This window comes from Spea bombifrons, chromosome 3 (genome assembly GCF_027358695.1).
Source record: "Spea bombifrons isolate aSpeBom1 chromosome 3, aSpeBom1.2.pri, whole genome shotgun sequence".
Lineage (NCBI taxonomy): Eukaryota > Metazoa > Chordata > Amphibia > Anura > Pelobatidae > Spea > Spea bombifrons.
The window spans coordinates 50,425,518-50,443,674 of NC_071089.1; the positions used below are offsets into that span (position 1 = coordinate 50,425,518).

The 18,157-nt window shown below is 37.7% G+C and overlaps 1 protein-coding gene across 5 annotated transcripts in view; it reads right to left on the reverse strand.

The window, feature by feature from the left end:
• The window catches only part of SASH1 (SAM and SH3 domain containing 1), a 421,695-nt gene that overhangs the window by 45,557 nt on the left and 357,981 nt on the right, over positions 1-18,157 (reverse strand). For all 5 annotated transcript variants that reach the window (XM_053459413.1, XM_053459412.1, XM_053459410.1 and 2 more), the window contains exons 3-4: positions 9,093-9,143; positions 8,957-9,006 (exon numbers count right to left, since the gene is read on the reverse strand). In XM_053459413.1, coding sequence (XP_053315388.1) covers positions 8,957-9,006; positions 9,093-9,143 — 101 coding nt within the window. The remainder of the gene's footprint in view (positions 1-8,956; positions 9,007-9,092; positions 9,144-18,157) is intronic.

The following is an 18,157-nucleotide window of genomic DNA, read 5'->3' on the forward strand; positions in this document are numbered from 1 at the left end:
AATATATATCTATTGTAGAATAGCCTGGAAGGGATACGCTGGCCTATTATAGCATTGTGTGTTTAGCCCACAATGGTTATCTCTAGTATAGATGATTATATTTAATTATTTTGATTATCTGCATTGCTAAACAAAGGGATTTATAAACAAATTTAAGCATTAAGTACGATATATACCTAAATTGAAAGCTATTTTATAAAACGTTGGTCTACTACAATACTCCCTCAACCAGTATATCTCTTGCATCTTTTTGTTCTATGATATGATTTTTGAGCCTTAGTTTGCCTTAGCATCATTATGAATCAAATTAACTTTTACCAGGAAAAATACAATTTCAAGTAACACTTACTCAGGATAATGTGACCTTGCACAGCATTTAAAATGACTTCTGAGATATGTTCAAGACCCTAACAGCAGTACTTGAATAGCAATTGGTTCATCTTAACATTAATACAAATTGTGTTTCGGAAAGATTGATAATATCTATTTCTATGTTTGGGAATTTATGAAACTTGGGGCATCACACACTAGGGGGTTTATTCAATAAACCATGAGTTTGGAGGCAAGTTACTTTAACCCCTTATGGACAATGAGCGGTCCCTAAACCCATTGAAAACAATGCATTTTGATCCCGTACATGTACGGGCTTTGTCATTAAGGGGTTAAATTTTAACATTTTATCTCACTGGCCCACTAAATGTTCACTATGGATTATTGCAGGGCAAAACCTAATCTGTTTTTCCTATAAGAAGGGCTATGGTGGCTCTGCATAATACGCAGGTAAATTTTAGATCTCAGTGATCTAACTATACATTATGAAGGGTTAAGGAAAAAAGAACACCACACCACAATTAACCTGCAAACACCCCAACGTTTTTAGTCTTCCTTTCTTTTCGGTTGCCTAATTGTTGTGTCTGTGATGGAAATAAACCAAATGAGGGCACAGCCCTAAATGATGAATCAATCGGCTGACATCTCTGAGGATATCTCTATGGTTTCTGTTTGTTTTTGTCGACAATGAGAACAACGTTTGAAACAGATACTGAAGACCCATGAAAAAGTTAGACCTTTGAACATCATTATGAGGACAACAAGTCTCAAATGATCCCTAGGTTATTTATGAACCTGGGAATTTTCCCAGTGCAAAATTATTACGAAAATGAAAACGTAATTGGTATTAGGCCAAAAAAAAATCTTTTAACTCTTTCAGTTCTATTGATTTGACAAATACAATTTGTTAGTAGGGCAGATTCAGTTTAATGACTGTGCTGCACTACATATTTACATAAATTAAAACCAAAAAATGAAAAAGTAAAACCACGCAGGCCAAAAAAATAGAACATTCCAGAAATGAAATAAAATGCAAGTAAAATGCCATGCAGGTGACAAATGACTTGGTTTAAAATAAACAACATTTTTCAATATGACCCTTAGGACCTGTTTCAGGGCAGCAATTACAATAAAATGAAGGTTATTTATATGCTGATTGTAATTCTGCAATCATTATGATACACTGACACTTGGCAAGTAACAATGTTTTGTCTGACAGGCAGCCAAATTCTGTCACTCTGGTGGATGGTTTAAGGGTATGTTGTTTATTGACATACAGTTTCATTAGCAATGGTCCATAAATGTGATGAAAACAACAGTGCGCTAGGTCTTTGCAACAGGAATATCTAATATATTGACGCTTTATATGTTCACACTTTCAAACACCATATAGGGGGGACTTTATAGGGGGACATGACGTGAAAGATGCCGAACTAATTTTATTTCTATTACTGTCTGGTAATTGAGGAAGTTTTACACATCAGGCCCTGGAAAATGTAATACGCACCGGGTCAAGTGCATCTATTAGGTCAGATAAAGTGTTTTCCTGGTTTAAAAAAAATCATCACTATAATACATTTGGATACCATCAATCTCGCGGGTATATGTAGGAATGTAGGGGTTTTATTTCATCCCTGATATTGCAGCATCCCAAAATGATGCTTTCCTCAGTGGTATATCACAGCTATCTGTGAAAGTGGGTGATTTAACAGACAATATCTATACCTCCTAACAAATAATAATGTTCTTAGGGACCATTTGCACTTAATTGATCACCACAATTAGCAAACCACTCAATATTTGTGATGGGGTATTAAGGGTTTAATACTCAAGACTAAGAATTGGCTTGTTTGCCACAGAACAATGGGTCCAGATGCCTGATCATTTAAAGGATAACTCCATTAATGACCACTGCACCAGCAGGAAGATCAAATGCTTCATATAAAGTGGGATACCAAGCCAGCCTAATAGAGCAGAATATATCAGAACAATGTTACTACTCCAAGTTAAAGCAATTCCTAGAGCTTTTTTTATGTTTGGCTTAATACCATAATCTCATGGGAAGAAAATGATGAGCCAGGTCCTATTTCACACAACACGAGACCCAACTGTAATAATGCCATTTGGTATCATTTAAAAATAATGTCCTCAAAAAGATCAAATACTTCTTGGGAATAGTCATTCATACAGACACTCAATTCCCATCTTCCAGCCATTGCTTCCAACTTCCCTACTTCACCCTGATTCACTTTATAACGATCACAACACGTGAAGCCTTTTTGTGCATGGTTTGTAAGGTTACTGCACTTAGCCGAGTACAATGCGTGATATACAATACCTTGGTAAGCTTTGATTTTGGTCTATTCACTAGAACTAGTTTTCCATGATAGCATTTATGTTACTCAGTAGTTTCAACAAACATAACACATAAAGGTTCCTGTGGCTGGGTCATCATGGACTATGTTGCACAAGCACATTTGTCAATTTATAATCTGTCAATTCTTCCAAGACTTTTGGAAAACTATCTAAAATAGTATTAGTTTTACATATTTGTTTTTTTTTCATTTTGAGATGGTCTGGCCAAAACAGTCCACCTTCTATTTGTATTTGCCTCCACCTGCATGAAATGCAGATATCCAAATGTCGAGCCAATAAGTGTCAGGAAAGCATGCCTACTGAAATATATGGGAGTGATCTCCTCGCATGGGCATGGAGATTGGCAGTATATGCCGTGCCAGGGCTGGAGGTGTCTGGAGAGGGGCAAATGAATATGGGGTAATCTGTAGAAAAATGTAGTGGTTTGGAGTTTTCTTTGGTGTTCAGCTGGATCCGCTGGACATCAGGGCTTTCAGGGCAATGCTTTAATCTTTGGGGGTAGTTGTGTTTGGCATCTGCCAGTGATCCATCCCTTTCCTTATACATTAAGATCTAGCCATATTTATTAATTGATTTTATTTTTTTACTGGGGGCATATAGAATGAAAGATGAATATAAAAAAAAAAATCACATCCCACACCAGCAGCAACTGAGTTAAAGATGACCCACTTATATAATTAGAGTGAAAACCAACCGCTCCTATACACAAACCAGGCTGAATCCATGGTCATTTATTTAAAAGGGGGCTGGGATTCTAAGACAAAACGTTCCCTTAGCTTGCTTATCGCATTAGCATGAAGCTGAAAAGGAGCGTTAAGGATGCAAAGTTTTGACCTTGCTGGCATCTATGTGAGAAAGGGATGGATAGCAAAATAGGTTCCATTCAATTATCTCTCCATTACGTTTCCATGGAGACCGCTCTAGAGGCAGGTCAAAACTTTCTCAGTAGATGCAAACACTGCAGCGTTTCATTGAAGCCAACACAGAGGCATCCCGGTTGTTGTTTTTTTGTTTTTTTTCTTTTTTCCTTTTCAGTCGTGTAAACGGAGCACATTATGAAGGCTTTGTATGTTTCATAAGGAGAAGTTTTACATGCAAGTCACCAACAAACACAGAGCTTGTGGATAAGAACACTAAACTGCACAAGTGCCATATAACAGCCTTCAAATTACATTAATTTAATATTTATTAGATTATAGTTTGATGCATATATATATATATATATATATATATAATGAGTTTGTCTGTATTCAATTAGCCAGAGAGTGGGTACTTGTTATAATACAACCATTCCACTTACTTTAAACTACCTCACCAAATAAAATAAAAAAAATAAAAGAAGATTAAATGCTGCAAAGAGCCGACCTGCTGTGCTTACAGTAATATACACAGTATCCAAAAATGAAATCCCATCTAACTGACCTGTCCGTATCCAACAACCCCACGTCCTAGAACTTAAACAAGACTCAAAAGAAAAAACTCACTCAAGTCTCGCTCTTTCCTACCTCACAATCATAGTAAGCAGTGACGCACAGATGTATTGGAGATCTGTGTTTTTATATTGCTTTACCGGCAATGTTTTCATGCGGCTTAGTTTGGCTACTCCTTGTAGCCCTACTTTGGTAAGGGAAAAAAAAAGCAAGCTGTATTGTATGATTGCCAAAGATACATATCCAAGCATATATATCTGGGGTGTAATTGCTTATTAATTAAAACGAAATGTTGTGCTTTCTGTCTGTGGAACAGTGCCCAAGCTCGCCAGGGGCACCATTTACTTCACTGTCAAACAGCAGCAATGAGAGGTTTTGGCAGTTCAAGCAGTATATTGGCACTGTTTATGTGGCTTGGATTAAAGAGGATGTCTCGTGGAAGGAAATAATTTTCTTCTTGACCATGAAATACAGCGCTGTATACAAAATTGTATGTTGGCATTAACAAAACCCTTGTTTTATTCCATTTTGTTCCAATAACGTTCCTTTTCTGCAGACCTGGTGGCTGCCATTGTTGTTAGCCTTGTCATGTTTTAGGCACCTTGCTCAAACCTTGCACTACACTGAGCTGATTCTTTATGGTAATGCTAATAAAGTCTGTAATAAGGTGGGCAGCTAGATGATTCAGATCCATGCCATTATTCTGCTTACTACAAGCAGTATAATGTTTGTCTAGTAGATTAGGCTAAGATAACAGAAGTAGAACATATGTGAATGGGTAATATGCAGTTGTCTTAAAAACAGTTTTTACCAAAAAAAGCTGGGAGTTCTAAAAAAGAGCAAAAGCAATGACCATCGCTTCATAGCTCACACTTATCTGCTTTGTGCCAGAGTAAATTATCCCAAAAATAGCATTATCTAATACACATTGAAAGATATCTTAGTAATCATCAAAGACTTCCCTTTAGTTATTGACCAAGAGATACATTTATTTATCTTATAATAGCTTCAGAATCAAAACTGTGCGGGGGGGGGGAAACAGGAATCAAGGAAGTTCCAATTAACTTAAACCCAACTTATTATATTTGAATTAAAAAATTCAGGCAATTTTTTTTTTCTAAAACACTAAAATAGTCTGGACCCTAAAAGTGTTAAATTCATAAGTTTGTGTTTTTTGAGAAACTATAGATAAATACATGGATCAAAACACAGCTGCAGTGCAGTCACTCCGTGTAATCAAATTTGGAACGAGAAATAAGGCAAATTACAGTAGATTTGCAACACTCCTCCTCGTTTGCAACTGGATAAAAGTTCCCAGAACACATCTCATGAAAATAGCATGGCATCTCTTCAGAGGAATGTTAAAGCACCGTGACATACTGGAATAAATTATGTGATGGTTTCATTAACGTTACTGAATACATTACAAGTTTTGTTATTCTCTACCAATTTGTTTTGGGGAAAAAAAAGTGGTCTAGCTAGTAGCCTTCGTTACGTTTAACAGGGACATAATAATGCATAATAATAGCCGTACCTTATTTATATTGCAAAATGCAAACTGTAAATCCCAATTTCTGCCTCTGAATATCTTTGGAAATTGGAACACTGGGTGGGCATGGTATATTCACATGGAAGCTATAGTGATTTGGGAATAAATAGATTTTACCCAGAAACCTTGCTTCCTCGAGGAGCACAGGAGAGAGAAAGCATTTTTACTTATAAATAGTTTGACATTTCCAGATTTCATATTGTTATTGCAATATATAACCCTGAAGCCATACTTTGTGAAGAAAAAGAAGGCATGTTAATGTGATGTTTAGTGACAAAACTGTTTTGTATTTTTTTTTCTTCTAAATGTCTAAAAAATGCATATATTAACAGCATCCCGAATTATTCCGAAGACATTAAGTGTTTTAATGGAATAAAAACATACACACTATTTGTGAGAATAATCGAATATATTAATAAGCCAGAAAATGGCCCTTTCCATGCTTGATAAAAACAGGATGAGAGCCAGGATGCAACAAGGTAAGCTGGATTTGACCTGGATATCCTGAAATTCAATTAGTATAAACAATCTACTTGCCTGACTAGCAAAATGTGTTAACCCATTCACTGTATGAGACCGATGGAAATGCATTTTCTTTGAAGAACTGCTGCTGTGGAGGCTTCCTATCGTCACCCATTCGTGAGATTGCTCTGAAGGCAGCAGTAATGTCAAAATGTTAATTATTTGAAAACAAATTATTAAAGTCTGTCGGCCCTCCCCTATACGAAAAGCATAGTGTTCATATAGTTGTATTTAATTAACTAATTTGCAATGGGGATAAGCACCGTGAGTGTGTGTCTATGCACGCATGCACAAATAGACAGTGATTAACCAACAGCTACAGAGTAAACAATTGAACCACAATTCTCACTTAACTTGTGCTTGCATTACAGAATGTCATAGTTTGCTTCCCGGATCAATGACAAAAATGTAAGTGATTATATTTAATAGATCTCAATAGACATATTCTAGAAGTGGCCAATGTGTACCATGCACCAGGGGTAGAAAACAGGTTATCCAACTGTTCGGGAACAGCTGAAGAGCTACTTGTTGCTTACTATTGTTTTTTTTTCTTTAGGCGTGTAGCAATTGCTTCCAAGACAAGTCCAAGTTAGGATAATGGTGAGCATATTTCCTGGGAACCATCAACTCATCTATCAAGATGCTACAGTTTATCCTTCTACTTTTGTTTCTGGCAGCCAGCTCATTCACTCAAGGAACAAACTGTCTTTTTTTAAATGCAGGTTGGAGTCTATTTTTCATGGACGTCAATATACGAAACCGAATGCTAATTGATACATGCATTCTTTCATTGCTGTTTTATTATGAGGCTTCTGTCTCATTTAACTCTTCCCCTGGTATATGTGTGAGGCAACCTGTTATTAAAGATATGTCAGTATTGCAGATTAACTATTATGTGCCTTTGATTTTTAGTTATTTAAAAATAACCAGTGGAATGTATGGGGCAAATTATCCTGTGTAGACAGGAAAGAACATTTAATTTACAGACACATTCTTTGCACAGCGGAATAACCATTTCACACATTTCCATCAGACAAACTAGCGATGCTACTAGAACATTAAAAGTGCAGTGTGAACCACTAAATTGAGTAAATGGCAGAAACGGAAAGAGGGTTTTGTGTTACATTACTTGCGTTCCTTCCTTTAATCCACCTTGAAATGCCAAAAATCTCAAAACCAGAAACTGCTGAATAAAATATACTTGAGTTCATCAGGAAAGAGTAGTCGTAGACTTTAACTCCTAGTCTTAGACATCTACAGAATGAGACACTGGATCCTGAAATGGACAACAGGCTGCTTTCTTTTTATTATTTACTAATTGAGGAGGGCTCAAGCCATAACTGACGTAAGCCTGCCATCTTTGTGTTAAATCAGTTTCCTTATTATCCCTGGGTTTTAAACTGGATTTTACTCCATTTCGTCCTCCATACTTCATGTAGGCAGTTCACCAGAAGAAATATCCTCATAATTTAATAGTAAGCAACTATGCACTTTTTAATTGACTACATTCTTTCTTCAATGCAAAGGATATCCAGTAATTATACTATAGGTTGACTGCACTAGCAAGACAGTGCCTAAAATGTTTTGGAAACGTTGTCAACTATGTGGATATGAATGTACCCAACGAATGGGTTCAATGAACAGTTATATTGCCAACCAAAAGGCATTAATCCACCCATTATTTGAATAACCCATTATTTGCAAAGTACACATTTATATCACAGTCAATCCTTGCATTTTAACCGTACGCTCTGCATTCCATGAATATTGCTCGGAAATGCTTTATTCTTAATAATATACTTTACAAAATATCTACTGCATGACAAGTCAGATATGTTTAAGTATATGTTTGCATGAATGTCCACTTTATAATAGAAATATTTATTGAGCAAAAGCCATTTAATGGCATGCCCTCAGAGAACATTATTTATAAAGTTGATTACTCATCCAGCAACACATTAAATATTGGAGGAAGTAAAAAAAATTTTTTCCTTCAGTCTGACTAGGTTTAATTTAATGGCATTACAATGAAAAGCTACTTCACAGTTATTAAGTTAAGTTAATGTGGGTATATTTTCGTTCAATAATAGTTGCACCATCATTTATAAAATGAAAAATTCAAGGTCATACACTAGACATATAGATGCCATCAGACATGTGTTACAAGTGTAATTCCACATACATTTCTAAGGATGGGCTTACCCAGGACCCCAGGCGTTTTTGCAGTAGGTGTACTCAATGGAAATCCTAAGTAACTGATAACAACTGTCCCTTAGGGACACCAATCTCATGAATTAGAAGGTTTTAGGAAGAAGTGGAAATACATAGCAAGTGTTAATTTATGAATCAATTTTGAGCTGAATAGGACACAAAAATATGCAAATATGTGTCCAAATAAGGGAAGAGTTATGATAAGGATGGAGTTCTGCTTCACTTACGATTCCAGCGGAAAACACCACATTGTCCAGGAGGCAATGTGTTTCCAAACCCTAATAGTTCCAGGGTATACTTGTAGACAAAGCAAAGTTTTCTGGCTTTTTGGTTTTTGGTAAGAAGATCGATATCTTGATAAAGAGGGGTGTTTATGTTTCATAAATCGATATGTGTCATCCCAAAAAAGTCTAATCATGTTAAGGCGGAAAATGATTTGCCCTGTTCGTGTACACATTATAATAAAATTATATTTCACAATACACATAATTGGTGCTTTGGCATTATTTACTAAAAGGTTTCACAGGAGCCAACTTACTTTCTCTCAGTCTCTGGGGTAGATACTGCACTGCTAAATCCCAGTGATTCCTTAAAAAAATTAATAAAAAAAAAGGATCATGTTAAACACACATAATGATTTGGAAAATACAGAAATCGTTATTTATTGTACTTACTTCAGTTTGTGATCGCAGCTGTAATGATGTGGAGCTGGCATCAGATTTCTCCTAAAACAGACCAGATGCGTGTTAGTCAAGAGACATCATAAAACGTGGCATATCTACGTGAACTTTATTAAGATGGATGCCTATATGTGCTGTATGTAAATAGGGAAAATCAAAACAATTATCATATAGGAAAGTTACACTTTATTATGCAGCTTTTTACTGTACAAGTAAATATATAGTGTAAAATAATATAGTGTAATTATATTTTGAGAGAAGTCACTGTGCAACAGTGCTGCTGCATATATTATCTTCAAGAAGCACATTCTAGTCACTTAATAAAGCTGGCAACCAGCTTACCAACACTGCGGACCATATTTTGAGTATTAAAGATGTCACTTTAAGTCTTCTGTGACCAAGTCTGTCCTCCCAAGTTGGTAAGGTTTAACACGTTCAGCCTAATTACAATTATATTTTGATGGAAAAATGTTGAGCTTTCCACCAGAATCCCAAACCGTTCAATATATTTTTGCACAAATTAAATGGATTACTTGAACATGAAAATCTCTGGTCTTCAAGACAGAGGGGACTTTAGTGCAAAAAAACAACTTTCTGGATTGATGACCCTATCCTGATGAACAACTGACCAATTTGTTGTAAGCTTTGGTTTTCTCTGTTTTAAGCATTTAGGCTAGATGTATGTATGGGAAATGGGAAGGAATAGAGAAGAACAGGAAAGTAGGGGACGGGGAATCACGGCCATATCAAGATTATGGATGAGGGTTATTATGCCAAGATGACCATGTTTTGTAAAAAGATTCTGTAGTGTCTGAAATGTGGTAGAATGCAGCAGTCATTTTATTCATGACCATTTTAATGTTAAGAAGATCAATATGTAACGCCTGTTTTTAACTTATTTTTTTCATGCTTAGTGCGGGACTCATAAGGCCTTAACGACAAAATTCCCATGGGCTCAGAGGGATTACCTTCCTTTTAATAGTGGTAGCAACGTGTCTAGTACATGGCGCCAAAATGGAAGGAGTCATTGGTACACCCATCACATGTGTGAGCAGGAGCATTTGTTCCCCGTTTGCCAATTGTCGATGCAATGTAACTCGTCATAATTGCAATAATAAAAGTTGTTTTAAGTATGTTATCATTCTTTGAGAAAATTGCATGTATTCTCTTTTCCAAAGTTCTGATATTTTCCCAATAGAACATCTGTATTCCATTTTTCAAACATGCTTTCTTAAATTACAAAGAAGGCCTGTGGCCTAATCCAGAACACTATATTACACGTTTATGTGTAACAGATGCCCTCCAGGAATATGTTTAGAAAAAGATGACAATAACGTGCCATCTTAAGTCTTTCAAAGTAACAGAGGCTATTAAGCTACCGATTTACTACACAATACAGATATGTAGACAGAAATCTGAAAATAAAAATAAACTAAAACCCCACAATGAATTATAACAAGAATGAGGCACAGGGAGTTCTATGACAAAATAAGTTCAAACCTCCAATAGGAATATGAAGGAGATTTTTTGTATTGCCGTTAACCTGCCCAAAAATCTAACAGGTAAAACATTCGATATTAGTAAAAACAATAGCTAGCAAAGCACTAGGAGAAACGCATATCCTGCCTTTCTTGGATCTGAAACAATCTATGTCAGATGTTTGCAAAAACAAATAAAATATACGCCCTTACAAACCCTATTATTTACTTCTTAACTGAGTTGTTAAATGTGCCAAAACCATAATTTCTCTGTTAAAACTACTGCCTTGCCCATGATTGTTCAGTGTTCCACTAGAGACATGCAAATACATTTACTGACGAGGCTACTCAAAAAAAACAGTATGATGCTATCTACCCTAGCAGAAAAGTTTATAGCATAACATCTGTACTTCATATTAAACCTATCCCAACTATGCGATGCTACAGCAAAGTACTTACAAGTCAATGATCTCTCCATGATCACGTTTGAGGACCATCTCGGAACAAATTTAGTGAGCAACACATATGAATCTAGTATCCTGGAAATTCAAGGTTAGTTGTGCCATGTGTAAGTTGTGCGAGTTTTTTTTTAATGCTACCCCAACTCATGCAGATGCATCCTGCTTTACAAAATCCTGACCCTTTTTGAACTCTTGCTGTCTTCCTTAACAACACTAATAAAAATGTATGTGACAGCCCAGCTCACCAAAAGGCTGTTTTATGGAGGGGGGGCTAATGTCCGTTAGACATTAATCAAAATACTGGTAAAAAGCCTCAGTTAATGCAACACAGCTGAAAACACTGGAATGCAGCACACAAAACACCAACAGTACATGAAAGGTTAGCTTGTACATTGTAGATAATATACATAAGAATCTGCTCATTGACATGGCAAAAGTAAACCGTTTTGGGGTATTTTTTGGAATGGTTAACTAAAAAAAACACTAAATGCATGATATAAATTAACAAATCTGATTATTACCATCCTATGTTTTTTAATGATTTTGCTGCACAATGGCTGTTACTCAATAATCTTTTTGCAGTACAACGTGATGAACATTTTAAGCAATGTGACTCTAAATAACTAAGAATATAGAAATTACTTCCGTGCCAGAGTTTACCAGGCCAATCTGATTTTGAATTATTTTGGTTGGCAAGGTTTTTTTTAAAGGTAGTAAGCCATAGCAGGATACAGGCAGACATGAAGCTAAACCAGACACCAGCCCTGCTCAATGATCTTGAGCATGCCAACTCCGGAGATGTGTGCGAAGACCCAATGAAGGAGAGAAAGTGCTTTACCTGCTTTCACATTCCAGCTTGGCTCATGTTCCTTGCCTCCTGAAGCCTGGCCGTACTAGCTGAGCTTGTCTTAAATCTAAAACAGCTCATTAAAGTCTAAAAAGTTATATATATATATATATATATATATATATATATATATATAGTGAATTTTCATACTAGGTTGTTGACATGACCTTACAGATCATCTGTAAAAACTTCAGCACTATGCATTAAGCAACAATACCACAAAAAAAATAAACAGCAAAATAAACTGCAAACATGGATGTCTACACTGCCCAAATGGAGGCCATATGGCCCATATGGACCTCATATGGCTCTTTCCATTAAATTCTTGGACTGCACATGTCTAAAACAACAGCACCGCACTAAGACTTAAAAAATACATTGCAGTTGCCTAGAAACTCCCTTAAACCAGCAATTTTGGGTCAGCTCCACATTTCAAATGATCCTGTCACTTTCCCAAAACCTACATTTAACAGCCCAGCAGAGAAGATACATTTGGGTAATGTCTGGAAGTTAAAATGTCTACTTTTATGATGACTTTGCAAACTATTGATATTCACATTACTTTATTTAGAACACAAACCAACATTAATTATCAACCAATTCATATCACACATATATATGTGAGCTGTGCTCTGTCAGGCACTCATACTGATTAAATCATAGAAAAGAGGGATAAAGGTATTTGGACTCTGGATGTCTTGGAAGAATGAGGAAAGTACAGACAGTGACATCATTTTATGAGCTAGTTTTGTGCTGCTGTACGATCTTAGGAGAGAATTGTTCACTGGCATAAACCAGCAATTTTACATTTAACACAGGTAAAAAACTCACTGAAGTCAAAATAAGTACAATTGATTGCACAAACAGCAAAATAAACACTGTACTGTTCATAAAGGGCATTTTCCAACTTTTTGAGCAATATCCATCCCAACACTAAACTGCCACAAAACTGTCATCACTCTATTCTCACATCAATTATTTTTTTTTTAACTCCAGGGTGTTTGGGAAAATATTTATACAAAGTTTCATAACCCCCCTTCCTAATCAACTGTATAGCATTTTTCTACTAACACAGGCATGTCCAAAGTCCGGCCCGCGGGCCAATTGCGGCCCGCGTTCCGGACTGATGCGGCCCCCAAGTGAGCCACGGGACTTGGCGTCATCAGCCGGCGCAGGGAGAAGGAAAGCGCGAGATCTGGGCTTTCCTTCTCCCTGCGCCGGCACACACAGCCACACACAGCCACACAGCGGTGGGCGCGGCTTCAGTGTTGTGTGCCGGGATCTGACAACAAACCCCGGCGCACAACAGCTGTTGCCGCGCGGATCGCAAGGGAGCAGTATCGGAGGTATTTACCGGACATCCGGCTTAAAATCACTCAAGGGAGCCGGATGTCCGGTAAAGACCTCCGATACTGCTCCCTTGCGATCCGCTCGGCAACAGCTGTTGTGCGCCGGGGTTTGTTGTCAGAAACCGGCGCACAACACTGAAGCCGCGCCCACCGCTATCCGTGCCCTCTGAACCCCGTGGCCTCGGAAGAAGAAGGAAGAACTGAAGAAGAAGAGGAGCGAAGAGCAGGAAAAGGAGCTGTAAGGAGAAAAGAGGAAAGGTAGGAAAGCATACAGTGAGAGTGGATTGGTGTATGTGTGTGGATTGGTGTATGTGTGTGGATTGGTATATGTGTGGATGTGTATGTGTGGATTGGTATGTGTGTGTGGATTGGTGTATGTGTGTGGATTGGTGTATGTGTGTGGATTGGTGTATGTGTGTGGATTGGTGTATGTGTGTGGATTGGTGTATGTGTGTGGATTAGTGTATATGTGTGGATTGGTATGTGTGTGGATTGGTATGTGTGTGGATTGGTATGTGTGTGGATTGGTATATATGTGTGGATTGGTATATATGTGTGGATTAGTGTATGTGTGTGGATTGGTATGTGTGGATTGGAATGTGTGGATTGGTATGTGTGGATTGGTGTATGTGTGTGGATTAGTATATGTGTGGATTGGTGTGTGTGTGGATTGGTATGCGTGTGGATTGGTATATGTGTGTGGATTGGTGTGTGTGTGTGGATTGGTGTATGTGTGTGGATTGGTGTATGTGTGTGGATTGGTGTATGTGTGTGGATTGGTGTATGTGTGTGGATTGGTGTATGTGTGTGGATTGATGTGTGTGTGGATTGGTATGTGTGTGTGGATTGGTATGTGTGTGTGGATTGGTATGTGTGTGTGGATTGGTGTATGTGTGTGGATTGGTGTATGTGTGTGGATTGGTATGTGTGTGTGGATTGGTGTATGTGTGTGGATTGGTGTATGTGTGTGGATTGGTGTATGTGTGTGGATTGGTGTATGTGTGTGGATTGGTGTATGTGTGTGGATTGGTGTATGCGTGTGGATTGGTGTATGCGTGTGGATTGGTGTATGCGTGTGGATTGGTATGCGTGTGGATTGGTATGCGTGTGGATTGGTAAATGTGTGAGAGTGATGGGTGTTATGCTGTACCATTTCCAATGTATTTTTCATTATATAATTATGCTCTAAAGTACATCATAACTCCCATCACTCTATACTGTTCTATACAGTGGCAGAGCTGGGAGACAGAGGCCTTGCACCCCCACGCAGGACTCCTGAAAGGTAAGTGAACTTCAAAGAGGGAGAGGGTAGATAGTTAGGAGGGGTAGATAGGGAGAAGGGAGTGAGAAGGGGTAGATAGGGCAGAAGGGAGCGAGAAGGGGTAGATAAGGCAATCATACTCCTATCATGCCAAGTCTGCGACTGCCTCCTGGAATCTGGGTATGCCTGGGCATGATAGGAATGTGATTGCTGTTAACAATTATATATATATATATATATATATATATATATATATATATATATTGTTATTTAATTGTTTTGTCCTATTTTGGTGTGTTACTTACTTTAAATAAAAGTGTTAGATTTTTTTTATGGTGTGTGTGGGGGGTCATATTCAGTTTCGGCCAGGTAGTTTTAAAGTGTGTGTGTGGGGGGGTGCCACATACAGGATCCGCCCTGGGTGCCAAATACTCTAGGTACGCCCCTGCCCTCCCCTACACAATTTCTTCATCAGATGCCCTTGTGGCTGTGTGTGCCGGCGCAGGGAGAAGGAAAGCCCAAATCTTGCGATCTCGGACGTCGCTAGATTTGGGCTTTCCTTCTCCCTGCGCCGGCACACACAGCCACAAGGGCATCTGATGAAGAAATTGTAGGCAGTGGCGGAACTACCGGGGTCGCGACTGCGACCGGGCCCTGGAGTTCTGCCAGTCAGGGGGGCCCAAGGGGTGCTGAGCGGTTGCTGAAAAAGGAGAGTGAGAAAGGGATAGATGTGGTATGCCGTTTTCAATAAACGTTGCATAAAATAGTTAATTTGCATTTCATTTTAATGGTTCAGAAAATGTCAGGCAAAATGGTCGGCCCTCGCACATGTTCACCTCATCAAATCTGGCACTCTTCGAAAAAAGTTTGGACATGCCTGTACTAACACATTACAACATACAGTGCCAGAGTGATGTAATGTAGATGCGAAATGGGAAATGAATTCACTTATTCCCCAGTACATCAGAAAAATCCACACCCTCCAAACAAATATTCCCCAAAACAATTAAAGCGTTATTTTCTATCCTTGCTCAATCTCAGTATGAAAGCTATTTCTATGTACAGAAGCTGTATTATATTTGACATCAGAGACACATATATAGAAGTACATTTTAAAATACATGGGATGCCAGTAAACGAGTACATTTATTATATACATACAAATAAAGGAAATGTTTTGTTTTTTTAACGGAAAAGAAATTCAAGCAAATTGGAAAAAAAAATTATAATTGTTGCTTCTGAACTCTGTAAGACACAAAGGACTGCTTTTGTACCATTAACGTGTTAAAGATCCCCTAGTCGTACCTATTATTCACAGCAGGAAATGCGTCTGCAGAGGAAACACATCTATAAATTTTATCATGGGAATATATCCTCGGCCAGCTGCCTCATGATTAGAAACAACGGATTCAAACTGAAGGGCAAGGAAGAGATCCAAAAGGGATTTCCCTTCTTCTATGGTTCCGGCAGGATATAGAAGAGAACTGTTTAAAGATGAAGCTTTTTTTTTTTGTTTTTTGGGTTTTTTTGAAGAATCACTTCTTCAAGAAATCTATTCATAGATTCTATAGAGTGAAGCGTTTTGGTCAAGAGTTTAACCAACCACACTGCCGAAATGGGGCAGCAGGAATAATAAATCTTCTATGTACAACAAACTTAAGATGTTTTTCTCATCCCAAGAGGCGGCTATGGCCCTGACGGTGACACCTGAGCTAACAACTTTATAGGCCTCATAGTAAGGTTTTACAGGCCATGCTCATAGTCATGCTATCCGTGTGAAGTTTATCAGAGTCTTTATATGAACTTTTCTCACAAATGTTTTTTTATGTCACAATGTTAAGATAAGGCTAACCATCTATATTTCCAATCCTCAAAGAAAAATGAGACACTGCATCCTATTTCTTCTAGTATTTATTTTTTTAGTTGTTTTCTTTAAAAAAGAGGCACAACACATACTTCGCAAATGTTTTTCAGAGGGGATCTGGCCAATGTTCATTGTATGATTTAAATTTGAATCATTTTCCTAAGCGCTACACATTTCCTGGCAGATGTTCCAAGTGTTCTCATTAGCTGTAACAATTGCTAAAAAGTGCTCCTTATGACCCCCTGAGACCAGGAATAGTGACACATCATAAGATTCCCGGAAAATAGGAATATGTAATGCATGGCTCTCACTTCACGTAGGTATAACCATGTCCCAGCTGATAAAGAGATTTAAAAGGAAATGATGCATGAAGTGTATCCTGATATTATCACTAAATGCTCAACTCATCACTACCAACTAGTCTATCAACATCCAGCCTTTTGTTGTAACATTTTAAGGAATAAATAATAAGACCCAGTAGGGTTCTGGGTTAACATTTATGTCTCATTTATGATTGTCAAATGACAGATATCACATTGGTATGTTGCCATAAAGCTTTATAAGGACATATATGTTCCCTCAAGGACAACTCTTCAAATCATAGTGCATGGAAAACCAGCTTCTATTCTATTTTTTTGTTGCTTTTAATATTTTAGTTAAAATGTAGACTTTGTACACAAATTTAAAAAATGCAAAATAAACAAATGCATTTATAAATTATAAATACAACCATATAAATCTTCTCCTTAGGGCAATGTAGTAGAGACTAAAATGTTACATATTCAGATATACAGCTACTTATAGCCAAAGTGTTAACATGGCCTAAATGTACCAAAGTTACAAACTGGGGCATATAATGTGTGCAGCAAAAAAGTACCTTAAATTTGTGTTTAAACATTTGTTTTATGTTTAGTATTAGAAATAGACCACAATTACAAATGATAACATTTGACCCAGTTGAGCACCCCCTTCTTCTACAAACCCTTCATGCCCATGGCATCTGTGACACACCTTTCCTGGATCAAAGCCTACCTCTCTGATTGTACCTTTAGTTTCTCCTTCACTGGAACTTGCTCCTCTGCACTACCGCTATCTGTTGGTGTTTCTCAGGGCTCAGTCCTTGGGCCTTTAGTCTTCTCCATCTACACCTCTTCACTTGGACAACTCATTTCTTCCCTTTCAATAGCACCTATACATCGATGACACCCTAATCTATGTCTCCTATCCCGGCCTTTCTTCTAACCTGCCTCACCCACTGTCTTTCTGGAATTGCATTATGGAAGTTTAACATCTCAAAGACTGAGTTTATGGTTATCCCGCCAACCTCTCCATCCAAAACTCCTGACATCTCTATCATCGTTGACAACTCCACAATCCAACCAACTGACCAAGTGCACTGCCTTGGTGTCACACTTGACTCTGCCTTCTTCTTCCCTCACATCCAGCCCCTAATCAAATCCTGCCACTTTCACATATTTAACTTCTAAGTTAAAGAAAGACACAAATAATGGGTGGCCTTAAGAAGTGGCAACAATGAATTTCACAACAAGCAAATATATTAAAAGCTTGGGATATACATTCCGCTATCCTGGATAACAAAGAAAGTCGAAATATGTGTAGATTAGAGAATCTAGGTTTTTTTGGCGACATCCATATTTCCATTTAAAAATGATTTCAGTAAAACAAAAAAAATTGCCTTTTAAATGCATTTAAATAACCACAGAAGGTAAAGGCGATCTGCTTCCAATGGCCCCTTTGCGCAGACAGTTAATAGTTAATGTGTGTGTTTATGTGGAAAG